Here is a 27821-nt window from a genome sequence, read left to right on the forward strand (position 1 = left end):
CTTTGATTGGTCTAGAGAGGAGAGCAGCACCTCTTCCTAAGGAACACACAGGGAGACACTTTGATTGGTCTAGAGAGGAGAGCAGCACCTCTTCCTAAGGAACACACAGAGAGACACTTTGATTGGTCTAGAGAGGAGAGCAGCACCTCTTCCTAAGGAACACACAGGGAGACACTTTGATTGGTCTAGAGAGGAGAGCAGCACCTCTTCCTAAGGAACACACAGGGAGACACTTTGATTGGTCTAGAGAGGAGAGCAGCACCTCTTCCTAAGGAACACACACAGAGAGACACTTTGATTGGTCTAGAGAGGAGAGCAGCACCTCTTCCTAAGGAACACACAGGGAGACACTTTGATTGGTCTAGAGAGGAGAGCAGCACCTCTTCCTAAGGAACACACAGGGAGACACTTTGATTGGTCTAGAGAGGAGAGCAGCACCTCTTCCTAAGGAACACACAGGGAGACACTTTGATTGGTCTAGAGAGGAGAGCAGCACCTCTTCCTAAGGAACACACAGGGAGACACTTTGATTGGTCTAGAGAGGAGAGCAGCACCTCTTCCTAAGGAACACACAGGGAGACACTTTGATTGGTCTAGAGAGGAGAGCAGCACCTCTTCCTAAGGAACACACAGGGAGACACTTTGATTGGTCTAGAGAGGAGAGCAGCACCTCTTCCTAAGGAACACACAGAGAGACACTTTGATTGGTCTAGAGAGGAGAGCAGCACCTCTTCCTAAGGAACACACAGAGACACACTTTGATTGGTCTAGAGAGGAGAGCAGCACCTCTTCCTAAGGAACACACAGGGAGACACTTTGATTGGTCTAGAGAGGAGAGCAGCACCTCTTCCTAAGGAACACACAGAGAGACACTTTGATTGGTCTAGAGAGGAGAGCAGCACCTCTTCCTAAGGAACACACAGGGAGACACTTTGATTGGTCTAGAGAGGAGAGCAGCACCTCTTCCTAAGGAACACACAGGGAGACACTTTGATTGGTCTAGAGAGGAGAGCAGCACCTCTTCCTAAGGAACACACAGGGAGACACTTTGATTGGTCTAGAGAGGAGAGCAGCACCTCTTCCTAAGGAACACACAGGGAGACACTTTGATTGGTCTAGAGAGGAGAGCAGCACCTCTTCCTAAGGAACACACAGGGAGACACTTTGATTGGTCTAGAGAGGAGAGCAGCACCTCTTCCTAAGGAACACACAGAGAGACACTTTGATTGGTCTAGAGAGGAGAGCAGCACCTCTTCCTAAGGAACACACAGAGAGACACTTTGATTGGTCTAGAGAGGAGAGCAGCACCTCTTCCTAAGGAACACACAGGGAGACACTTTGATTGGTCTAGAGAGGAGAGCAGCACCTCTTCCTAAGGAACACACACAGAGAGACACTTTGATTGGTCTAGAGAGGAGAGCAGCACCTCTTCCTAAGGAACACACAGGGAGACACTTTGATTGGTCTAGAGAGGAGAGCAGCACCTCTTCCTAAGGAACACACAGAGAGACACTTTGATTGGTCTAGAGAGGAGAGCAGCACCTCTTCCTAAGGAACACACAGGGAGACACTTTGATTGGTCTAGAGAGGAGAGCAGCACCTCTTCCTAAGGAACACACAGGGAGACACTTTGATTGGTCTAGAGAGGAGAGCAGCACCTCTTCCTAAGGAACACACAGGGAGACACTTTGATTGGTCTAGAGAGGAGAGCAGCACCTCTTCCTAAGGAACACACAGAGAGACACTTTGATTGGTCTAGAGAGGAGAGCAGCACCTCTTCCTAAGGAACACACAGGGAGACACTTTGATTGGTCTAGAGAGGAGAGCAGCGCTAAGCTGACAAAATGGAGGCCCGTCCACTTCCTGGTGAAAGCTAAGAATCAGTGCCAAGCGGAAACAGAGTTTTATCATCCGTAAAAGTTGCTACTCGTGAGCCATGGTTGTGTATTTATATATTTTTGTGATCATCTCTGCCCCTTTGCCTTCATTTCAAATTCATTCAAAGGCTTTAAATGAGTAGATTGCAAGATGACAAACAGATGCATGTTCATGGAGGCGAAGGTGTGTGTGTGTGTGTGTGTGTGTGTGTGTGTGTGTGTGTGTGTGTGTGTGTGTGTGTGTGTGTGTGTGTGTGTGTGTGTGTGTGTGTGTGTGTGTGTGTGTGTGTGTGTGTGTGTGTGTGTGTGTGTGTGTGTGTGTGTGTGTGTGTGTGTGTGTGTGTGTGTGTGTGTGTGTGTGTGTGTGTGTGTGTGTGTGTGTGTGTGTGTGTGTGTGTGTGTGTGTAATTGTGAACAAAACTAACATTGCTTTTTATTTAAATAAAATAAATAATATTTCACATCAAAAGAAACAAGTGTTTTAACAAATGGTATTAAATAATGTGATGACAGAACTGTAAACAGAATAGCTGAAACTTTAACTAAATAAATAACTCAGTTTCCTCTAATCATTAACCCGTGTTTGTATAATGTAGTTAACTCCGTGTGTTGCATTCTGCAGGAAATGCATTTTCTAGTTTTGTCGTGTTTCACCCTCTAATGAAGGATCTTTGTGAAACAGTCAGTGGTACAAATCACACATTCAAAAACAGATGCTTATGTACATCTACATTCAGTGGGGCAAAAAAGTATTTAGTCAGCCACCAATTGAGCAAGTTCTCCCACTTAAAAAGATGAGAGGTCTGTAATGTTCATCCTAGGTATACCTCAACTATGAGAGACAGAATGAGGGAAAGAATCCAGGAAATCACATTGTAGGATTTTTAATGAATTAATTGGTAAAGTAAGTATTTGGTCACCTACAAACAAACAAGATGTCTGTCTCTCACAGACCTGTAACTTCTTCTTGAGAGCCTCCTCTGTCCTCCACTTGTTAACTGTATTAATGGAACCTGTTTGAACTCGTTATCAGTATAAAAGACACCTGTCCACAACCTCAAACAGTCACACTCCAAACTCCACTATGGCCAAGACCAAAGAGCTGTCAAAGGACACCAGAAACTAAATGGTAGACCTGCACCAGGCTGGGAAGACTGAATCTGCAATAGGTAAGCAGCTTGGTGTGAAGAAATCAACTGTGGGAGCAATTATTAGAAAATGGAAGACAAACAAGACCACTGATAATCTCCCTCCATCTGGGGCTCCACGCAAGATCTCACCCCGTGGGGTCAAAATGAGAAACAAGAACGGTGAGCAAAGATCCCAGAACCACACGGGGGGACCTAGTCCATGACCTGCAGAGAGCTGGGACCAAAGTAACAAAGGCTACCATCAGTAACACACTACGCCGCCAGGGACTCAAATCCTGCAGTGCCAGACGTGTCCCCCTGCTTAAGCCAGTTCATGTCCAGGCCCGTCTGAAGTTTGCTAGAGAGCATTTAGATGATCCAGAAGAGGATTGGGAGAATGTCATGTGGTCAGATGAAACCAAAATAGAACTTTTTGGTAAAAACTCAACTCGACGTGTTTGGAGGAGAAAGAATGCTGAGTTGCATCCAAAGAACACCTACTGTGAAACATGGGGGGGGGGGACATCATGCTTTGGGGCTGTGTTTCTGCAAAGGGACCAGGACCACTGATCCGTGTAAAGGAAAGAATGAATGGGGCCATGGATCGTGAGATTTTGAGTGACAACCTCCTTCCATCAGCAAGGGCATTGAAGATGAAACGTGGCTGGGTCTTTCAGCATGACAATGATCCCAAACACACCGCCCGGGCAACGAAGGAGTGGCTTCGTAAGAAGCATTTCAAGGTCCTGGAGGGGCCTAGCCAGTCTCCAGATCTCAACCCCATAGAAAATCTTTGGAGGGAGTTGAAAGTCTGTGTTGCCTAGCGACAGCCCCAAAACATCACTGCTCTAGAGGAGATCTGCATGGAGGAATGGGCCTAAATACCAGCAACAGTGAAAACCTTGTGAAGACTTACAGAAAACGTTTGACCTCTGTCATTGCCAACAAAGGGTTTATAACTAAGTATTGAGATGAACTTTAGTTATTGACCAAATACTTATTTTCCATCATTTGCAAATAAATTCTTTAAAAATCCTACAATGTGATTTCCTGCATTCTTTCCCCCCATTCTGTCTCTCATAGTTGAAGTATACCTAGGATGAACATGACAGGCCTCTCATATTTTTAAGTGGGAGAACTTGCACAATTGGTGGCTGACTAAATACTTTTTTGCCCCACTGTATGTTGTAACACAGAACAAACAAATGTCCTCCTCGTGTTCCTTCTTCCTCTGTATTCACTGCCGGTCACATGGCAACTAGTGTTTTCCCTCCAAAAAGGGCGTGGCCCAGACGCGGAGGGATCTTTACCATAATATGTTATTTATGTCATTTAGTTATTTTAAACTGCTGCTAATCGTTAGCCGTGGTAATGTTTATTTATTGGTCCTTATTTGTTTATTTTTGTGTATTTTTAGTTTTACCCCCTTTTTGCTCCAACTCATTTCCGCACTAACGAACGATGCTCTGACTCTCAGGTAACCCCATAAAGATCGGCTACGGGAAGGCGAACCCCACGACCCGGCTCTGGGTGGGGGGGCTGCCCTCGGGGAACTCTCTCGCCGCGCTCGCCCGAGAGTTCGACCGCTTCGGAAGCATCCGGAACATCGACTACGTGAAAGGGGACAGTTTCGCTTACATCCAGTACGAGAGCCTGGACGCCTCGCAGGCCGCGTGCACCCAGATGAGAGGCTTCCCTCTGGGGGGGGCGGAGCGACGCCTCAGGGTGGACTTCGCTAAGGTGATGGAGGAGAGCCCCCCCCCTCCCAGAGTGTTTCCTTCTGGGTACCAGCCGCCCAACGTGGCCCCTCTTTCTCAACACTTCGAAGTTTTGGGGGAAACGTTCAGCCGCCATCGAAGCCTGGAGAGAGAGATGAGAGGAAGGGAGAGACCCTCACCCCCTAATCACAGAGAGAGACCCTCCTCACCCCCTAATCACAGGGAGAGACCCTCCTCACCCCCTAATCACAGGGAGAGACCCTCCTCACCTCCTAATCACAGGGAGAGACCCTCCTCACCTCCTAATCACAGGGAGAGACCCTCCTCACCCCCTAATCACAGAGAGAGACCCTCCTCACCTCCTAATCACAGGGAGAGACCCTCCTCACCTCCTACTCACAGGGAGAGACCCTCCTCACCTCCTAATCACAGGGAGAGACCCTCCTCACCCCCCAGGGAGAAAGACTTCAGTCTGGAGAGGAGCCTGGAGAGAGGAGAGATGAGGGTGGGGGCGGGGGGCAGGGAGAGACCCTCCTCACCCCCCCCTCAAAGGGAGAAAGACTTCAGTCTGGAGAGAAGGGAGGCGTTCGGGAGGCGAGGAGGAATGAGGAGTCGAAGCAGGAGTCGTGAGCGATGGTTGAAAGAAAGGGAGGAGAGAAGAGGGGAGAGGGGGGCGGCAAGGAGGAGGAACAGCACCTCCCCCCCAGAGAGAGAGGGAAGAGCGAGAGGCAGGGGGGGGGCGAGAGGGAGGGGGGGGGGCCGTCTCCCCCGATGCGAGGGTTCGAGCCCCCGATTCTACAACTGAGCCTGAAAACGGGGGGCGTCATTCTAACTCAAACACCAACACAAACACCAACGAAGAAGACCCGCCGCCCTCCAGCCGCCACAGTAAGCGACCTGTCGACCCCCCCGCTGGTGACGCCCCCCCCTCCCACCCTAACTCCGCCCCCCCTTCCTCGCTGTCAGAGTTTGCGGCGGCTACGCTAACGAAGACGTGGCACGGTTTCTTCGCCCTGAAGAACAGCAGCTTCCCGGCGGAGCTCTTCCTGCTGGAGGGGGGCGCGGCCTTCTTCCACGCCTCCCTGAAGCGAGCCGCCGCCCCCCCCGGCCAGCTGAAGATCGCCCAGCGGCTCCGCATGGACCGCACCCGGCTGGACGAGGTGCGGCGCCGCCTGAAGACCGGCCGCCCCGACGGGTTCTCCGTGCTGCTGGCGCTGCAGGGGCCCGTGGAGGTAATCTCAATCTTTATTCATTTACGGAAAGTCCACACTTCCTTTACCCGAGTAGAAGTACAGATACCCGGGTTTAGAAATACTCTGGTGAAAGTAGAAGTACAGATACCCGGGTTTAGAAATACTCTGGTGAAAGTAAAAGTACAGATACCCGGGTTTAGAAATACTCTGGTGAAAGTAAAAGTACAGATACCCGGGTTTAGAAATACTCTGGGGAAAGTAGAAGTACAGATACCCGGGTTTAGAAATACTCTGGTGAAAGTAGAAGTACAGATACCCGGGTTTAGAAATACTCTGGTGAAAGTAGAAGTACAGATACCCGGGTTTAGAAATACTCTGGTGAAAGTAGAAGTACAGATACCCGGGTTTAGAAATACTCTGGGGAAAGTAGAAGTACAGATACCCGGGTTTAGAAATACTCTGGGGAAAGTAGAAGTACAGATACCCGGGTTTAGAAATACTCTGGTGAAAGTAGAAGTACAGATACCCGGGTTTAGAAATACTCTGGGGAAAGTAGAAGTACAGATACCCGGGTTTAGAAATACTCTGGTGAAAGTAGAAGTACAGATACCCGGGTTTAGAAATACTCTGGTGAAAGTAGAAGTACAGATACCCGGGTTTAGAAATACTCTGGGGAAAGTAGAAGTACAGATACCCGGGTTTAGAAATACTCTGGTGAAAGTAGAAGTACAGATACCCGGGTTTAGAAATACTCTGGTGAAAGTAGAAGTACAGATACCCGGGTTTAGAAATACTCTGGTGAAAGTAGAAGTACAGATACCCGGGTTTAGAAATACTCTGGTGAAAGTAAAAGTACAGATACCCGGGTTTAGAAATACTCTGGGGAAAGTAAAAGTACAGATACCCGGGTTTAGAAATACTCTGGTGAAAGTAGAAGTACAGATACCCGGGTTTAGAAATACTCTGGTGAAAGTAGAAGTACAGATACCCGGGTTTAGAAATACTCTGGGGAAAGTAAAAGTACAGATACCCGGGTTTAGAAATACTCTGGTGAAAGTAGAAGTACAGATACCCGGGTTTAGAAATACTCTGGGGAAAGACTAACTTCTCTACTCGAGTATCATTGCTTGCCTCGTTCAGCTACAGAGTAGAAATAGCAATGACATTGTTCGGACCTGAGCTCCTCCCACAATGCAACATGTATAAGAAAATAGAAAATAGTGAAAAAGCCCATATACATGTGAATAGAATCTGATCTGTACAAGAACAGAATATGAAATTTAATAATGTACATTAAGACTAAATCAAATCTGGTTTATTGCAGTTATGAACCAAGTAGATGGCAGACAGGTGAATGTAATGGAGGCACGGACTGATCCCAGGTGTTCAGCCCCACTGATGTGTGTTTCTGCCTCTCAGGTGAACGAGGACTCCGGCCTGCAGGCCCGACTGCTGAGGCACCTGGTGACGTACCTGCGCAACAAGGAGGCGGCGGGGGTGGTGAGCCTGCCTGCCAGCGGGGGCGGGCCAGGCGCCATGCTGTACGCCTTCCCCCCCGGACTCTTCTCCCAGCAGTACCTGCAGGAGGCCAAGAGGACTGTGGGTAATCTGGACGAGGAGCACATGGTGGTGGTGATCGTCAGCGACACCAACTGATCCAGAGTCTGCTCCAACACTGATCCGTTTGCATTAAAGGACATGTGAGGAACCTGCAGGAGGAGTGATGTCAGCGACACCAGCTGATCCAGGCTCAACCGTCTCACACTTTGAAAAGAAACTAAAGCAAATCTTAAAAGTGTGTTTTTTAAGATAGAAAGGTGACTCTCTCTCTCCTCAGAGCAGACCCCCGTGTTCGGGACCCTCGCTGATCCCTGCCGACTCTTAGAGAGGGAACGACAAACTCTTCCATGTTTTTACACATTTCACTGTTTTATTCAAACACTACTCTCCGAGGGGGGGCTTCACATGGGGGGGCTTCACATGACCTTCAGGATGAACACTTCCATGTCACCTCTACAGGGGAGGATTCCACATATGTTTTGGACCCAGAGTGACTTTATTGGGGGGGGGGGGGGGTTTATATACTGTTATAGAATCGATTCTCCCCGAGGGGGGGGGGTCTTTACATGCAGGATGCTCGGAGTGATGTCAGCGACACCAACTGATCCAGACCCGTCTCACACTTTCAAAAGGAACTAAAGTCTAAAAAGTTTTTTAAGAAAGAAAGGTGACTCTCTCTCTCTCTCCTCAGAGCGGGCGATCGGAGAGGGAACTACAAACTCTTCCATGTTTTTACACATTTGACTGTTTTGCTCCCCGTTAATGAAACACTACTACTCCCTCTCTGACCCCTGCTCTCTGCCCTCTGACCCCTGCCCTCTGCCGGTCACCCCTTCAGGGAGGATTTGACATATGATTTGCCCCAGAGTGACTTTATTGGAGCGGGGCGGAGGAGCGGTTTGAACGGACTTGCTAAATGTTCGTTGAGATGTCCGCGACACTAAAGTGCAGCGTGGAGACCCGTGGAGATGAAACTACAAACTCTTCCATGTTTTGACATATTGTAGCGTTTGACTCCCTGATGATGAAACACTACTCTCCGTCTCTCCGACGCTCGCCTCTTCAGGGGGAGGATTTTAACATTTTTTAAGAGACCTGCAACGAAAAACAACACCTACAGAAAGATCACTTCTTCATGAATGAATGTCCCCGTGTGTCCGAGTCCTCGCTCAGAGAGATGATCAGAGCTGTAACGCATCAGCCAACACGTCACACACACATCCGGGTGTTACAACAGGAAGGTGTTTCTGAAGCCGTGACAGCACTCCTGCGTCCGGCGTGTGTCAACGGATATTCTGCTGAAAGACATTCCTGCCTTTTCTTTTGGTTCTTGGTTCACTGTGATGACACGTAGAAAATCAAATATCACTATGTAACGGCGTGTTTCATGACTTTACTGTAAAGCAGCTTTTAACACCAGGAGAAGATACACTTATGAATACCCTAAATCTAAGGCGGGGTAAAGAAACTAATCGGCTCTGAACACACGGAGTGTTTCTACGTGAGCGCTCTGCAGGCTCCTTTGTTTCACACGCTGTTGCTTTTATACTCCGACACTAACCTGAGGTGTGTGTGTGTGTGTGTGTGTGTGTGTGTGTGTGTGTGTGTGTGTGTGTGTGTGTGTGTGTGTGTGTGTGTGTGTGTGTGTGTGTGTGTGTGTGTGTGTGTGTGTGTGTGTGTGTGTGTGTGTGTGTGTGTGTGTGTGTGTGTGTGTGTGTGTGTGTGTGTGTGTGTGTGTGTGTGTGTGTGTGTGTGTGTGTGTGTGTGTGTGTGTGTGTGTGTCAGGTGTAAATCTCACGTAGCTTGACTCAATCATTCCAGTTTTTCTTTTTTCTTAAAGCGTGTGTGTGTCGGTGCATGCAGGGAAAGGGATATAGTGTGTGTGTGTGTGTCTAGCTGTTATACTGGTGCGAGGCCTGACCATCAGATGTCATTTTGTATACGGACTTTTATCCCATTGTCTTACAGAAGTCCCTCCATCGCTCATCCCTCTCTTTCCCATGTTTCCATCTAAAGGACGTTTCAGTGGAATAAAGACGGACATGTTTTTAAATGACTCAGAAGAGCCCGTGTTTTCAGTGGTTTTACTTTGAGGTGTCTTCCCTCCCAGTGTTTCCCCTACCAATGTAATAACACATATATATATATTTACTATACTTCTCACATTGAACAAGTGCTCTTTTATTAAATTAACTAAACGCTTTCATTTGAAGTTTGAGTTTAGTGTTTTGACCCTAAGAAACTGATGCATTGATCAATAACAATAATCCACAGCTCCTCTCTTTAGATTCGATTGGCTTTATGAGATCCTTCAGACATTTGAACATGAAATGGCTGATCACCACTTTCATTGCATTTTGGATGATTTAGTCAACTTTGTAACACCCATGGTGTTCCCGCTCAAACACGACCGCCATAAAGAAAAGGAATTAGTAACCATCCGGATCAGATCACACACACACACACACACACACACTCAATCTAGATGTGCCCCTCCCCCCACATGGATCACACCTACATGTTCAGTGTCTGTTCTTTGTATATGTACTGCAGTGTTTCGTGTACACCAGTAGTCTGATACAATGTGTACAGTTTGAAAGGGTGTTAAAGGACATGTGGTGATTCATGGCTTTTGTGTTAATGTAGCAGTTAAAACAGGACCGGTCCAATTTGACCCAGAACACCAAAGTAAGGGGGGGGGGGGGGGAACTATTTTCAAAGTGTGATTTAATGACGTTCTTCAGTGTGTTTACCCTCATTAGATGCAGTTTGCAGGAATGACAGAAGTACGAGACAAACATAGAAAAAGACAACGTGAAAAACACGTCCAAGGTTTATTTATTTATACAAAAAGTTAAACTAGTCGTAAAAGAAAACAGCAATTTTAAATGACAAGCATTCAACAAGGAGCGAACCATTTCAGATGATTTAACAAACTAAGATGTGTTCATATACACTCACTTACTACATGATTGTTTTCAGATTTAAAATATTCTCTATATCAGAATCAGGTTTATCACCAGGTATGTTCACACGAACGAGGGCTTTGACTTGGTGTCTTGGTGCACACGTAAAGGTCAACCAAGAATTAAAACACGGGTAGAGAACTAGAAAGATTAATAAAAAACATAACAGTATTGACATTGCAATGGAATAGAATATGGAATACAAATCGGCGGTTATAGTATATGACTATATAAATGTTATAGTTTTATTGCCGCCATTTCTGGGGTCCAAGTGTTTTTCACAGAGGGCCACATACAGAAAGATATACGAAGCACTGGGCCGCTCACTAGGAGAGGTTTATCGCCCTAACCCATAAGTTCAGTTATGAGTCGGCAAAATCAATCAAATGTCAATGATTCCAGTGAATGATATCAGTCAGTGTTCCTCAGCGCAGGGCCGGCCCTGACCAATTTGCTGTCCTACGCACGGACCAATTTACCCAAATCTGTGGCGGAAGATGTAAGGCAGGCCTCTCATATGACGCACACCTGCTCGCCTGTTCCACTCTTTGTTTTCCGAATGCCAGGAAGGATTCTTGCCTCGCTTCTGAAGCAAGATGCTCGGAAGACATGTGCTACCAAGCAAGCGTCCTCGAGATTGAGAAACACCCAGGGACCTTGCTCTGGTGTCTCGGTCTGGGTGGATAAGATTGCTGTTCATTGACTTCCGTTCAGCCTCACCCCCGCCATCCCCTCCAAACTAATCACAAAACTCAACGACCTGAGCATCGACGCCCCCCTTTGTAATTGGATTTGTTGACTTTCTTACCAACAGACCCCAGCGTGTCAGGATGGATAATCTCTCTTCCATGACCCTCAGCCTAAATACCGGTGTCCCACAAGGCTGCGTGCTGAGCCCCCTCCTCTACTCTATCTTCACCCACGACCTGTACATGGTTCAAACACCATCATCAAGTATGCAGACGACACAACGGTGATCGGCCTCATCCACAACAACGATGAGACGGCCTGCGGGGCGGAGGTTCAGCATCTGACTGAGTGGACGATAACCTGGCCCTCAACACAACAAAACCAAAAGAACTCATTGTGGACTTCAGGAGATGGAAAGGCAACACACACACTCCCATCCACATAAACAGAACGGCGGTGGAGCGTGTGTCTAGCTTCAGGTTCCTGGGGGTCCACATATCCGATGACCTCTCATGGTCCAACAACACCACCAGCTTAGTAAAGAAGGCTCCCCAGCGTCTCTTCTTCCTGAGGAGACTAAAGAAAGACCACCTCTCCTCAGATCCTGGTGATCCTCTATCGCTGCTCCATCGAGAGCATCCTTAGCAGCTGCATCACAGCCTGTATGGGAGCTGCTCACTGCTCAACAGGAAGGCATTGCAGAGGGTGACGGAAATCGCCCAACACATCATCGGTGTCCCACTTCCTGCCATCGAGGACATCCAGGGGACACGGTGTCTGCAGAGGGCGCACAACACCTTCAAAGACACCTCTCATCCTGCAAACCATCTGTTCGTCCTCCTACCCTCGGGGAGGCGCCTCAGGAACCTCAGGTCCAAGACCAGCAGGTTCAGGGTCAGCTTCTTCCCCAGGGCTGTTACCCTGCTGAACTCTGCCCGCTGATAGACTCAAGCCCATACCCACCACCCACCTGTTCATATCTCTTACTGTCAATGCCGTTTACACTTTACATACTCATCTGTTTATAGCCTATTTATAATTATTCCATTTATAATTATTCTTATTATGTAGACTCCTGCACTGCTATTGTGCTCTTCTGGTCAGATGCCTAACTCACATTTTGTCACTAGTACATGTACTATGTAATGACAATCAAGTTGAATCTGAATCTGAACAGAGGGGGCTTGCATGTGTGCACTCAGCAGAATATAAATACATACGTCAGCAATGATGTGTAAAAGATGTGGAACATGTTGAAGTGTTTATGGAGTTTCCATCAGACAGTAGTGTGGTGGCAGAGACCATATAGTGACCTGGCTACCGAGGTGTCCCTGAGCAAGGCAGCATTCACACTGCCCCTACCACTAGGACGGGTCAAATGCAGAATGTAAATCCCCTCTGTGGGACCATTAAGGGTATATATATATATATAAAGAAAACCACCTGTGTGCAGATGAGAAGTTTCCTTGGCGATGTTTCCATTGTTCTGAATGAGAAATGAGCCTCTTACATTTCTGACTATTGTTGAGAAACGGAGGCTGCTGTCGGTCCAATGCTGACGCTGTGAGCATGAGAGCATTTCCTTAACAGAATATAGATATATCTTTATTGTCATCATACAGAGTATAACGACATTTCTTTGGCCTCTCTCACTGCAGTAAAAAAAAAGAAACGAGCTTCAGTAGCTTCAGTGCTTGCCATCACCAATGGCAAGTACTGAAGGTGGAGGCCTGTGCTCAGCGGGGGGTAGAAACGGATCAACTGGGTCCAAGGTATCGGCTGAATGTTTCCTTACCACCAATGGTGCTGAAGGTGGCTCTCACTCTTTGAGGCACTCTTTAAAGGATCACTACTTTCGTTTGCTCGTTCCAGTTTGCTCCCCCTCCTCTTTTCTTTTCCTCGCTGATGGTGTGTTGATCCTCTGAGAGCTTCCAGGATCCACCTGTGAGCAGGGATGGAGAAAGTACACATATCCTTTACTCAAGTAGAAGTACAGAAACTCGTGTTTAAAAAATACTAAGTAGAAGTACTGACTAAACTTCTTTACTCAAGTCAAAGTAAAGAACTTTGAAATGTACTTCAGTAAAAAGTACCCATAACTAGCAGCTGTTTTAAAGAGTACCTGACCTCCCTTTATATTAATAGAACAATAATGTCATTGTTAGCTAATGAATGTTTCCATGGTGACCAACGGCAACATGACAACGTTTCCATTGGTCCCTCTTCTTTAGAGAAGACCAGGAAATGATGGATACACGGATCGTGTTCAAATCAATAGGCACGCAATGACTCTAAATAATAATGATCACGCCACCAAACACACATTCAGACTAAAGGAACCAGCCTGTTTGGAAAATGAGAGAAGTAGAAAGTACAGGTATTTGAGTTCAACATGTGAGAAGTAGAAAGTACAGGTATTTGAGTTCAACATGTAAGAAGTAGAAAGTACAGGTATTTGGGTTCAACATGTAAGAAGTAGAAAGTACAGGTATTTGTGTTCAACATGTAAGAAGTAGAAAGTACAGGTATTTGAGTTCAACATGTAAGAAGTAGAAAGTACAGGTATTTGTGTTCAACATGTAAGAAGTAGAAAGTACAGGTATTTGTGTTCAACATGTAAGAAGTAGAAAGTACAGGTATTTGAGTTCAACATGAGAGAAGTAGAAAGTACAGGTATTTGAGTTCAACATGTAAGAAGTAGAAAGTACAGGTATTTGAGTTCAACATGTAAGAAGTAGAAAGTACAGGTATTTGAGTTCAACATGTAAGAAGTAGAAAGTACAGGTATTTGTGTTCAACATGTAAGAAGTAGAAAGTACAGGTATTTGAGTTCAACATGTAAGAAGTAGAAAGTACAGGTATTTGAGTTCAACATGTAAGAAGTAGAAAGTACAGGTATTTGTGTTCAACATGTAAGAAGTAGAAAGTACAGGTATTTGAGTTCAACATGTAAGAAGTAGAAAGTACAGGTATTTGAGTTCAACATGTAAGAAGTAGAAAGTACAGGTATTTGAGTTCAACATGTAAGAAGTAGAAAGTACAGGTATTTGTGTTCAACATGTAAGAAGTAGAAAGTACAGGTATTTGTGTTCAACATGTAAGAAGTAGAAAGTTCAGGTATTTGTGTTCAACATGTAAGAAGTAGAAAGTACAGGTATTTGTGTTCAACATGTAAGAAGTAGAAAGTACAGGTATTTGTGTTCAACATGTAAGAAGTAGAAAGTACAGGTATTTGAGTTCAACATGTAAGAAGTAGAAAGTACAGGTATTTGTGTTCAACATGTAAGAAGTAGAAAGTACAGGTATTTGTGTTCAACATGTAAGAAGTCAAATTAAAAAGTAGTCAGAAAAAGTAGCAGAGGAGTAAAGTACTAATACCAGAACAATGTACTTAATTAAGTACAGTAACAAAGTATTTAGTTACTGACATGGACTGAGGTGGACGGTTGTGATGATAGGTCCACTCGGAAGGAGGGGGGAGGGACCACAGACAGGGAGGACAGGGTGGAGGATGGAGGAGACGGACCCCCCTCGCGGTGGAAGGTGGGGGGAGTGAAGTCCTCAGGTTCAGCTACTGGAATATCTAGAGAAACTTCACTGCTCTCCAGCTCTCGTACGCCCAGCTTGAAGTCCAGAAGAACTCCCTCAGTTTGCTGGTAAAGATACTCCACTCCCATCAGTTCCTCTTTAAAGTAAAACAAAGAATACAATTAGATCATCAGATTAGAATGAGATCATGTCTATAATATAATATGACTGGTGAGTCACGGAGAGACATCGCAGGTCCTTCCTTCCTGCAACAGTCAGACCGTACAACTACCACGGCCCCCTGGTAGACCCCACACACAACAACAAAGACTATAGGTGCTTTCACATCGGAATACTTTTCCCAGGAATGGTTCCAATAGTTCCTGGGATTTTGCATTCACACCAAAATAATCTGGAACTAGAACTTTTTTTTGCCAACCTTTTCACCCCTTTTTCAATCAATCAATCAATCAATCAATCAATCAATCGGATACGGCTGTAATAGGCCTAAGACCTTTTAGTCGCTCATAAATAAATAAGTAGATCACTGATTCTTTATTTACTATGGATGCTGGCAACAGTCACATCGTCCAAAGTGAAGGTGATGTTTGACCAGTAATGGTCGAGGCGGGACTTGAGACAGTTAACCCTCTTGGATGTGACAACGCTTTCTGTCAGATCATTCGAGGCCATATGTCAAGGCAGGCCAGGAGCTGGGTTGAACAGGGTCTGCCCTGGACGAAGCCGTGTTGGTCTGATAATACGTTGTTTGAGTCAAGATGTTCTATGACGGCATCACGCACCAAGGATTCAAGGAGTTTGCATACTACTGCTGTAAGGCGGACAGGCCTATAGTTTCCAGGATTGCTTCAGTCACCTTTTTTGAATATAGGAGTTACATGAGCATCCTTCCAAGGCTGTGGCACCACACCTTCATCAAGGGATTTTTTAAATATAGTAAGTAAGAGTTCATCTAGTTCGTCACACAGTCCTTTGAGAATCCTGGGATAGATGTCACCCGGTCCTGATGCTTTGGAGGCATCTAAATGCAATAGTTTTTTATGGATGTCCTTTGATGTGAAGTCCAATTTATTGAGTATATTATTAAATGGTCTGTCCTGGAAGTCTGGTATTGATGAGATGTCCTCCTTTGTGAACACACTAGCAAAGAAGGAATGTAGTGTATTGGCTTTGTCCTTGTCTTTGAGCCAGGCTGCCATTCGCCTTTTGCAGATCTCCGACTGTGGCATTGACTTTTAGCTTGGATTCTCTTTGGCTTCCTTTGCAATTTTTCTTTCATGCTCTCTTTTAGCTTTCCGACTTTGCACTTTTTGATTTGATGTTTGATTCTATCATTTATCCATTCTGGAGTAGAGCGATTTTTTAAAACTTTTTCCCGATGACATAGGGATGTGCCTCTTGCAACTTTTTAGGATTTTTTCTTCCATGGCCTCCCACTGTGCTGAAGCTGACTCTTCAAAGGTCTGTGCCCGGTCTGTCCCAATCATTTCCTGTTTCAGGCCTTCATCATTTTCTTTATCAAGGAGGAACGTGCGGTTTGGATTATCTCATGGTGACTTTTTCCTCGTGGTGCTTCATGGCTTAGATCCTCAACCATTCCCTCCTCATTTGTGATAATTAGGTCAAGCACGTGTGGGGTTTGTTTTCCTCTTGCATGAGTTGGTTTTGTTACATGTTGAAATACGCAGCAGTCTCTCAAGCATTCAAGGAACATGGATGCAGGGTGGTTTCCACTCTCTGGTGCCCGTATGGGTTGCCAACCAATTTCAGGATAGTTGAAGTCTCCCATAATTAAAACGTGGCTGCGGTTTGGTGAGGAAGCTTCTTCAACTAAACTTCTAGTTTCAGAGTTGCCGATATTTTTGACAGTTTGGTGACCGGTAGACACATCCAACCAGAAGACGCACCACGCAGATTCTGTAGATGTACAGCCCTTAAAGTTCTGAGGTGCTGCTCTGAGGTAGGATTTAGCGTAGATACAGACACCTCTTCTACCCTCATCTAGATTGCTGAAAATGTCATATCCACTGATGATCAATTCACAGAGCTGGATTGGTACTGGTGGGTTTTTTGGAAGTGCTTCACTAATAGCTATAATATCTGGGTCATATTTATCAATGTTTGCTACCAGTTCATTTCTCTTATTCATAACAGAATCTGCATTAGTGTAAAGACATTGAATTCCCTTAGGAAGTCCTCTTCTCTCTGAGTTGTTATTATTTATGTATTTGTGGGTTCTGTCTTGTTTTGATTTGGTTTGATTTTTTGCCAAACATCTTTCATGTCCCACACTGGTCCTTGTATTTTGAACCGCCACATGTTCGTTCCGTCCTCTTCCATTTTGATTTTTGCTTTCTTGCCAAGGTCGTTCCTCTGTTCCCGTTGTTCTTTGGAGAGGTCGTTTGCCACACTGATTAACTTGAACTTTGCTGATGCGTTCTTCAATTATTTTTCGTTTCTCGACAGCGCAGTTTGTGGTAATCAGCGTTGGTCTGTTCTTTTCCGGTTCTCGAGTCCCGAGGCGAATCACCTTTGAGGCCAAAAACCCTTTGATTCCCAACTCGTTTTTTATCAGATCGTTTATCGTGTCTTCATCATGCCGTTTCCTGGCATCTATATTTTCGTCCTCACTTTCTTGTAATCTGTGTATAACAATGTTTTTCTCTCTGCTCTCTTCTGACTGTTGTTCTCTCGTAAACTCCCTGATTGACGATTTGACTAGTACCTTATCGTGTATTGTTTTCTTCCTGACAACATCTAACCCTAACCCGTAGGTGAAGTATCCTCCTCAGTTACAGAGTCACTGTCTCCCTCCTAAGGTGGGCTCTCCGGTGTGTCTTGGGAGATGAGCTCTCTGGTGTAGCTTTGTTGTTTCTCTGCTTAATTATCATCTCCTCTAGTGCGTCCAATCTTTTTTAGTCCCTGCTAAAGAGCAGGGACTTTCCTGGAGAGGAAAATGTTCCAATTTCTGATTGGCTGGGCGAATTGAAAACCACACCCCGTAAAACTCTCCATTTTATTTCCTCGCATTAGCATTATTAGCATTAGCCCAGTCTTTCTTAACCACGCATGGCATCCTTGAAAAGTTTCAGTCTGGCTTCAAACCCATGCACTGCACTGAAACAGCCCTTTGAAGAGTTCTTAATGATCTGCTCCGAGCCGCCGACTCAGGTAGCCCAGCTGTCCTGGTGCTGTTAGACCTGACAGCTGCCTTCGACACTATGGACCATAGCATCCTGCTGTCACGGCTAGAACAGTCCGCAGGCATCACAGGCTCTGCCCTTGCATGGTTCAGGTCCTACCTGACAGACCGTAGCCTCTCAGTGCAGCTAGGTGCCTTCTCCTCTGCCAAAGCCCCTCTTACCTGTGGGGTTCCCCAAGGCTCATCCTTTTTCTACTGTACATACTGCCCCTAGGTTCAATTCTCACAAAACACAACATCCCCTTCCATTGTTACACCGATGATGTGCAGATCTATCTGCCTCTCAATTCAAAGGTCAACTCACTACAGCAGTTGATGGACTGCTTAGCAGAGATACAATCCTGGCTGAGCCAAAATGTCCTCAACCTCAACGAGAGCAAGACCGAGGTCATCTTTTTTGGACCCCGACCTCCAGCCTCCCCGGTTGAAATTCTGGGCTCCCTCAATAAAAACATCCTCCCCTCTGTCACGAACCTTAGAGTGACCTTCAATAGCACTTTTCAATTTGTAAGCAGGTCAGCAGCGTAGTCAATACCTGCTTTTTAAAATATGACTATTGGCTAAGACCAAGTCGTTTTTATCTTTTAAAGACCTGGAAAGGGTTATTAACGCCTTTGTTACCTCGAGGTTGGATTACTGCAACGCTCTGTACGTGGGTACGGACCAGGCGTCAATTAAACGCCTGCAGCTAGAGCAGAACGCAGCTGCACGTCTTCTCACTGGCCACAGAAAGCGTGACCACATCACCCCAACTCTGGCCTCACTGCACCGGCTTCCAGTTCGGTTCAGAATTGATTTTTAAATCCTTTTATTTGTTTTCAAAGCCCTAAATGGTCTGGCTCCGGCCTATAGCTGAACTCCTCCAGCGCGACACCCCAGAGCCTTAAGGTCTGCTGACCAGCTGCTGCTGGTAGTGCCCAAGACCAGGCTCAAAACCCGAGGGCACCGAGCCTTCAGCTGGCCCCAGGCTCTGGAACACTCTGCCCCTCCACGTGAGGTCGGCCCAGGTCCTGGGGTTTTTAATCTACTCTTAAAACTCACTTCTTCTCTCTGGCCTTCCAGTCAGAGCGGAGCACGACTCCTGACTTTTCCCTGTGTGTGATTTTACTTTTGCTCTTGTAATTTATTGTCTTCTGTTAAGTGTTTTTATTGCATGTACAGCACTTTGGCTCGACCAAAAATCTTTTTTAAAATGTGCTTTATAAATAAAACTTGATTTGGTAAGGATACCACCTGTCCCTAGGTGTTCCAGGCATGTCCAGTTGGGAGGAGACCCAGCGGTAGACCTAGGACCAGGTGGAAAGATTATATCTCTACCTAGGACCAGGTGGAGGGATTATATCTCTACCTAGGACCAGGTGGAGGGATTATATCTCTACCTAGGACCAGGTGGAGGGATTATATCTCTACCTAGGACCAGGTGGAGGGATTATATCTCTACCTAGGACCAGGTGGAGGGATTATATCTCTACCTAGGACCAGGTGGAGGGATTATAACTCGACCCAGGACCAGGTGGAGGGATTATAACTCTACCTAGGACCAGGTGGAAAGATTATATCTCTACCTAGGACCAGGTGGAGGGATTATATCTCTACCCAGGACCAGGTGGAGGGATTATATCTCTACCTAGGACCAGGTGGAGGGATTATATCTCTACGTAGGACCAGGTGGAGGGATTATATCTCTACCAGGGACCAGGTGGAGGGATTATATCTCTACCTAGGACCAGGTGGAGGGATTATATCTCTACCCAGGACCAGGTGGAGGGATTATATCTCTACCTAGGACCAGGTGGAGGGATTATATCTCTACCTAGGACCAGGTGGAGGGATTATATCTCTACCTAGGACCAGGTGGAGGGATTATATCTCTACCTAGGACCAGGTGGAGGGATTATATCTCTACCAGGGACCAGTTGGAGGGATTATATCTCTACCTAGGACCAGGTGGAGGGATTATATCTCTACCTACGACCAGGTGGAGGGATTATATCTCTACCTACGACCAGGTGGAGGGATTATATCTCTACCTAGGACCAGGTGGAGGGATTATATCTCTACCCAGGACCAGGTGGAGGGATTATATCTCTACCTAGGACCAGGTGGAGGGATTATATCTCTACCTAGGACCAGGTGGAGGGATTATATATCTACCCAGGACCAGGTGGAGGGATTATATCTCTACCTAGGACCAGGTGGAGGGATTATAACTACCTAGGACCAGGTGGAGGGATTATATCTCTACCCAGGACCAGGTGGAGGGATTATATCTCTACCTAAAACCAGGTGGAGGGATTATAACTCTACCTAGGACCAGATGGAGGGATTATATCTCTACCTAAAACCAGGTGGAGGGATTATATCTCTACCCAGGACCAGGTGGAGGGATTATATCTCTACCCAGGACCAGGTGGAGGGATTATATCTCTACCCAGGACCAGGTGGAGGGATTATATCTCTACCTAGGACCAGGTGGAGGGATTATAACTCTACCTAGGACCAGGTGGAGGGATTATAACTCTACCTAGGACCAGGTGGAGGGATTATATCTCTACCTAGGACCAGGTGGAGGGATTATATCTCTACCCAGGACCAGGTGGAGGGATTATATTTCTACCTAAAACCAGGTGGAGGGATTATAACTCTACCTAGGACCAGGTGGAGGGATTATATCTCTACCCAGGACCAGGTGGAGGGATTATATTTCTACCTAAAACCAGGTGGAGGGATTATAACTCTACCTAGGACCAGGTGGAGGGATTATATCTCTACCTAGGACCAGGTGGAGGGATTATATCTCTACCCAGGACCAGGTGGAGGGATTATATTTCTACCTAAAACCAGGTGGAGGGATTATATCTCTACCTAGGACCAGGTGGAGGGATTATAACTCTATTTAGGACCAGGTGGAGGGATTATATCTCTACCTAGGACCAGGTGGAGGGATTATATCTCTACCCAGGACCAGGTGGAGGGATTATATCTCTACCTAGGACCAGGTGGAGGGATTATAAATCGACCCAGGACCAGGTGGAGGGATTATACCTCTACCTAGGACCAGGTGGAGGGATTATATCTCTACCCAGGACCAGGTGGAGGGATTATATCTCTACCTAGGACCAGGTGGAGGGATTATAACTCTACCTAGGACCAGGTGGAGGGATTATATCTCTACCCAGGACCAGGTGGAGGGATTATATCTCTACCTAGGACCAGGTGGAGGGATTATAACTCTACCTAGGACCAGGTGGAGGGATTATATCTCTACCTAGGACCAGGTGGAGGGATTATATCTCTACCTAGGACCAGGTGGAGGGATTATATCTCTACCTAGGACCAGGTGGAGGGATTATATCTCTACCCAGGACCAGGTGGAGGGATTATATCTCTACCTAGGACCAGGTGGAGGGATTATATCTCTAACTAGGACCAGGTGGAGGGATTATATCTCTACCCAGGACCAGGTGGAGGGATTATAACTCTACCTAGGACCAGGTGGAGGGATTATAACTCTACCCAGGACCAGGTGGAGGGATTATATCTGTACCCAGGACCAGGTGGAGGGATTATATCTCTACCTAGGACCAGGTGGAGGGATTATATCTCTACCTAGGACCAGGTGGAGAGATTATATCTCTACCTAGGACCAGGTGGAGGGATTATATCTCTACCCAGGACCAGGTGGAGGGATTATATCTCTACCTAGGACCAGGTGGAGAGATTATATCTCTACCTAGGACCAGGTGGAGGGATTATATCTCTACCCAGGACCAGGTGGAGGGATTATATCTCTACCTAGGACCAGGTGGAGGGATTATATCTCTACCCAGGACCAGGTGGAGGGATTATATCTCTACCTAGGACCAGGTGGAGGGATTATAACTCTACCTAGGACCAGGTGGAGGGATTATATCTCTACCCAGGACCAGGTGGAGGGATTATATCTCTACCCAGGACCAGGTGGAGGGATTATATCTCTACCTAGGACCAGGTGGAGGGATTATAAATCGACCCAGGACCAGGTGGAGGGATTATATCTCTACCCAGGACCAGGTGGAGGGATTATATCTCTACCTAGGACCAGGTGGAGGGATTATAAATCGACCCAGGACCAGGTGGAGGGATTATACCTCTACCTAGGACCAGGTGGAGGGATTATATCTCTACCCAGGACCAGGTGGAGGGATTATATCTCTACCTAGGACCAGGTGGAGGGATTATAACTCTACCTAGGACCAGGTGGAGGGATTATAACTCTACCTAGGACCAGGTGGAGGGATTATATCTCTACCCAGGACCAGGTGGAGGGATTATATCTCTACCTAGGACCAGGTGGAGGGATTATAACTCTACCTAGGACCAGGTGGAGGGATTATATCTCTACCTAGGACCAGGTGGAGGGATTATATCTCTACCCAGGACCAGGTGGAGGGATTATATCTCTACCTAGGACCAGGTGGAGGGATTATATCTCTAACTAGGACCAGGTGGAGGGATTATATCTCTATCCAGGACCAGGTGGAGGGATTATATCTCTACCTAGGACCAGGTGGAGGGATTATATCTCTACCTAGGACCAGGTGGAGGGATTATATCTCTACCTAGGACCAGGTGGAGGGATTATATCTCTACCTAGGACCAGGTGGAGGGATTATATCTCTACCTAGGACCAGGTGGAGGGATTATATCTCTACCTAGGACCAGGTGGAGAGATTATATCTCTACCTAGGACCAGGTGGAGGGATTATATCTCTACCCAGGACCAGGTGGAGGGATTATATCTCTACCTAGGACCAGGTGGAGGGATTATATCTCTACCCAGGACCAGGTGGAGGGATTATATCTCTACCTAGGACCAGGTGGAGGGATTATATCTCTACCTAGGACCAGGTGGAGGGATTATATCTCTACCTAGGACCAGGTGGAGGGATTATATCTCTACCCAGGACCAGGTGGAGGGATTATATCTCTACCTAGGACCAGGTGGAGGGATTATATCTCTACCTAAAACCAGGTGGAGGGATTATAACTCTACCTAGGACCAGGTGGAGGGATTATATCTCTACCTAGGACCAGGTGGAGGGATTATATCTCTACCTAGGACCAGGTGGAGGGATTATATCTCTACCCAGGACCAGGTGGAGGGATTATATCTCTACCTAGGACCAGGTGGAGGGATTATATCTCTACCTAAAACCAGGTGGAGGGATTATATCTCTACCTAGGACCAGGTGGAGGGATTATATCTCTTCGCTGGCCTGGGAGCTCCTTGAATCCTCCAGTCTGAGCTGGTTGATGTGGGCTGGGAGAGGGAAGTTTGGGGCTCTCTGCTGGATCTGCTATATAAGCAGGAGAAGATGGATGGATGTAAATATCCCCTCTGTGGGACTAATAAAGGTATTCTGATAAATTATAAATATTACATTTAATTACTCTTGATACTTAGATTAAAAGTGATTTGCATAACTATCACACAACATTAAGCGAGTGGTATAATTGTATTTTTTACATACATTAGAAAAGAAAATTGCACTTATCTCCCTCGTCTTGTAAAAAGAAAATAAGAATATATATATTTTTAAATAGAGGCGGTAGTGGCTCAGTCTGTAGGGACTTGGTCTTGGAACCAAAGGGTTGCCGGTTCACGTCCGGATTGGACCAACAACAACAACAACAATTGGAGCGAGCTGGTAGCTGGAGAGGCGCCAGCACACCTCCAAGGCCACTGCCGAGGTGCCCTTGAGCAAGGCACTTAACCTTGAAACTTCTTCTTCTTCTTTTTCAAGTTTCAGAATGTTTTGAGATGTGCAAGTAAATACAAATAAAATAGAAATAGTGCAAGTCTATATGCAAGTAAATGGAATGATATATTCGATAAATAATTTGTATAATGCATACATTTATTGATGTTCTTTAAAAAGTTCAGGTGTTTAATAATCTTATGGCCTGTGGAATAAAACTGTCTGTATAACTGTACACTACAAGCAGATCAAATGGCTTTCTACCAACCAGTGGGTTTTCTTGGCCCAACATAAGGGACGGTGTTCTGGTCCTGACCCTCCTCTGATAGGCTCTTTACAGCATGGTGGAGCAGATGGTTGTAGCCGATTGGATGCTGCGTGACGTCATTCCAGCTGGCGAGTCCATCCAAAAGAAAGGCTTGGAAAATGGTGTCACTTTGAAGCGTACCTGTAAAAAAGAAGATTTTTCATTTCATTTGGGACACATTGTTTTGAATATGATGGCAACATCCTGAATGCCCTCTTCCAACATGAGAGTAACATGATATCAAAGGTATCAACTGTAGCTGTGAACATGACAGGATGTGTGATTACCTAGAAGAGCATCAGGACTGTTTGAGGCATATGATAGCTATGTGATTAACATGATGATTCAGCCTCTATGGAGAGAGACATATGACAAGCATGCTCATTTCTGACGTGGAGCTAATCTGAAGTAAACATTGAATACTGCTTTCTATTCCTCCATCTTGTGACTGTGGAACTCCCTCTCTTGGATATCAGCATGTGAAGGACACTGTTCAGGAACTACTTGATGTTCTGTATGTGATGACTACTTCCAGGAAGTTTCAAGGTTAGGTGCCTTGCTCAAGAGCACCTCGGCAGTAGCTGTTATTTATTCAAATCCCAAATGTAATCACAGGATGAGAAAAAGGAAACAGATGTACCTGCGGTGAAGAGGTTCAGGTGCAGCTTAAACGACTCCAGCGAATCAGAGCCTCTCAAACAGCGGTACGTTGGCAGGCGGTGCCCTCCCTTCTCAATGGTTCCAGTTTGGGTGTAGAGCTTCACACCTGGAGGATCCTGGAGGCAGCACACATGCTTCATCTGGGACTTGATGATTTCCCTCATCCGGGCCCAGTTGATGAGCGGCGCTCCCAGAGAGTCCCGCCCAGCATCTCCATCAAAGGCCTGCACGAGGCTATGAATCCGAGCCTCGGTCTCCTCGATGCCGCGGGTGATTCTCCGGCAATGTAGAGCTAGCTCACTTATGCTGACAGAGCGGAGCACATCAGCCTCGGATGGATTTCTCCCTCCAGCTTCTAGCTCTGCACGTTTTGCATCACACAAGGCCTTCAGGTCCTCCGGGTGGCACATTAAGATACAGCCTCTGAGGCGTGTCATAAAGGTGGCAAACAGCTGGTGGGAGTGTGTGCTGCAACCCGCAGCAAATCTGCGCATGAAGTGCCAGATGTCCAACAGGATGGTCATGTGGTTCCACTCTTCAAACATTCTCCTGAAAGGAGTGTTGCCACAGCAGTCTCGGTCCACATATAGCACCTCAGGAGGAGCAACCCCAGCCATTCTGTATCTGTTGATGAGTCCTTCAACCATAGGACCGAGACCAGAATGGTAGCTGGCTGTGAGCACGGACATGATGACCTGTCCATGCTCATTACCAACGTTGGTGGCCCAGGTTGCGGTGCTGTAGCTTTTTCCTGCTAGCTTCCGGACCCCGTTTGTGGTAGAATCCATCTTAAGGATCCGACCATACCGTGAAGTGATGGTGGCCTTGATTTCATCCAGCCTTTGCAGGACATCCAGGGCATAAACCTGCATCAGCCCCTGGTGCTTCGGGACAGGAGGCATGGCAGGCGCAGGTTCAAAGGGCCCGGGCAGGATCCGGCCCCATGTGACAGCACCGGCCTTACAATCCTGCAGGTACTGGACTGTCTTCTGCATCCACACCTCATCATGGCGCTCCTGCAGCTTCCTCTGGATCTGGATGCTGCTGCTAACCATTCCTCGCTGACGCATCAAACTTGCAACTTCCACGTCACATGCAAGTTTAGATGTCAGGATGCAAGGGAACTGCACCCTGTGTCCAATGTCCAGCTGAGAGACGAGGTCATGACTCCAGCTGATGAGCGTCCTCTTGCACCTTTGGCAGGCCAGGGACTCAGATGCTACAAAGTACATCTTTCCAACAGCCACCACCTGCCTGATCTTCTGATGCAGGCCAGCTGAGCTCAACAGTTCTTTGTTGCACTCTGGATGTGGGCAGGTCAGCTTAACTTGCCACAGCTTTCGTGGCATCCACAGCAGCATGGGATGACCAAAGTAGTTTTCTAGGGCAGGAGAACTGCTGGTCTTCAGTGGCACCTGGGGGGGAAACCACCAAAGTTTGTCCACCCGGTTCAAATCCAGCTCAGGATGGCCCTGTGAGTTCCACTTAAACAGAGCTTTGGATATCCACCTCTGGTCCACTTCAGGCAAGGTGTGTATCCAGCCAGCTGGAAGACAGACTGGTTCTGCTGGAAAAACACATACAAACAAAACAAAGACATAAACAAATGAATGTTGCTTTATTGTCCCTAGATATGAAACGTTTAAAAGCTCATCAGAAAAACATTTATATAGAGTTAAGGAAAGTGTGGTTTCCAAAGTGTTAACCTTTAGCTGTGATAACAGAGGCTCTGATGGAAGAGAGGGAGGGGGGAAGGAAACACATCATAGATTTTTGTAGGCTGGGGGGGGGGGGCTTGTTTGTATTACTTTTGATGTAAACCTTTGAAAAGCTGAGCTTGATGAACTCTTTCACGCACTCTCAGGACGAGGTGTCAAAGATCTTCTTCAGGACTTTAGTACCAATAGGCGCGTTCACACCGGAGTACTTTTCCCCGTACTTTTCCCCATACTTTTCCCGTTTGGTTCCGTTAGTACCCCTTATGTCGCGTTCACACCAAAAATAGTTCTGCCGGGAACTTTTACCCCCATTTTTAGTGGCTGCTAGAGAGGTGGTACCAAAAAAGTACCAATATCTATTGGCTAGGCGAATTGCAAACCACGCCCGGTAAAACTCTGAACAATTTTTTGAAGCCGCCATTGTATTTGCTGGCATTAGCATTATTAGCATTAGCATTAGCCCCGCGCACCAATGGAGAGAGAATAACTTATGGCAACACAAAAAAAAACATGGGAGCGGTGGAGAGATGAGGAGGTGTCGGCGTTCTGGCGATTTACTCTGAAGGCCCAAACTCCGGGGACTCCCGGCCGGGGACTTCGGGTGGCAGTAAACGCCGTGAAGTTGTTTGCGGCCTGCCAGTAAAACCATAGCAGAAGAAGAAGAAGTGACGTCAGCGGCTCATTTGCGTAATCTTCCCTTAGGGAAAAGTACTCCGGTGTGAACGCGATTGGTACTTAGTGCTGGGGTACTAAGTACGGCAAAGTACTTGGTGTGAAAGCGACTAATATTGTGTTTCTTAGCCTGAGCAACAGCAGCTGATTTTAAGTTGCGACAACAAAAGGAAATGAAAAATAAATGAGAAAATTAGCAGTATCGCTAAATGTGACGACTTAATAATATGGTGTTGAATGTTTGAGATATTGAAATGTAAACATACCTCCAGGACTTCCATCCTCCAATCCTATTTCCTCTGCCAGAAGGGGCCTGTCATCCACGAGGGTGGATGATGAAGACAGTCGAGTGAGGGTGGATGATGAAGACAGTCGAGTGAGGGTGGATGATGGAGACAGTCGAGTGAGGGTGGATGATGGAGACAGTCGAGTGAGGGTGGATGATGGAGACAGTCGAGTGAGGGTGGATGATGGAGATGGGGTGTCGAGGGTGGAGTTCCGGGGGGTTCGGGCATCATATTGCCTCTCTATCATGGTGAGGGTAGATGATGCAAACGGGGGGTTGAGGGTGGAGTTCCGGGGGGTTCGGGCATCATATTGCCTCTCTATCATAGTGAGGGTAGATGATGCAAACAGGGGGTTGAGGGTGGAGTTCCGGGGGGTTCGGGCATCATATTGCCTCTCTATCATGGCAAAGGGGGATGATGCAAACGGGGGGTCGAGGGTGGAGTTCCAGGGAGTCCTGGCATCATATTGCCTCTCTATCATGGCGAGGGTGGATGATGGAGATGGTCAGTCGAGGGTGGATGCTGGAGACGGGGGGTCGAGGGTGGAGTTC

The 27821-nt window shown here is 46.7% G+C and overlaps 2 protein-coding genes across 2 annotated transcripts in view; one reads left to right on the forward strand and one right to left on the reverse strand.

Moving 5' to 3' along the window:
- The window catches only part of LOC307038960 (putative RNA-binding protein 15B), a 17882-nt gene extending 8347 nt beyond the window's left edge, over positions 1-9535 (forward strand). The window contains 3 exon segments of the mRNA XM_079680629.1: positions 4485-5371; positions 5373-5957; positions 7338-9535. Of these exon segments, the coding sequence (XP_079536755.1) occupies positions 4485-5371; positions 5373-5957; positions 7338-7574 (1709 nt within the window). The 3' untranslated portion in view covers positions 7575-9535.
- A 702-nt stretch (positions 9536-10237) lies between these two features.
- Positions 10238-27524, reverse strand: LOC307038637 (uncharacterized protein). The gene is made up of 5 exons (XM_079680195.1): positions 27250-27524; positions 24574-26160; positions 23895-24074; positions 14563-14819; positions 10238-13076 (listed from the first exon to the last, which is right to left on the reverse strand). The coding sequence occupies exons 1-5, from the start codon at positions 27515-27517 to the stop codon at positions 12984-12986; spliced, it is 2385 nt and encodes a 794-aa protein (XP_079536321.1). The 5' UTR covers positions 27518-27524; the 3' UTR covers positions 10238-12983.
- Positions 27525-27821: the final 297 nt, after the last annotated feature.

The sequence above is a fragment of the Notothenia rossii genome (genome assembly GCF_949606895.1).
Source record: "Notothenia rossii genome assembly, chromosome: 5".
Classification (NCBI taxonomy): Eukaryota; Metazoa; Chordata; class Actinopteri; order Perciformes; family Nototheniidae; genus Notothenia; species Notothenia rossii.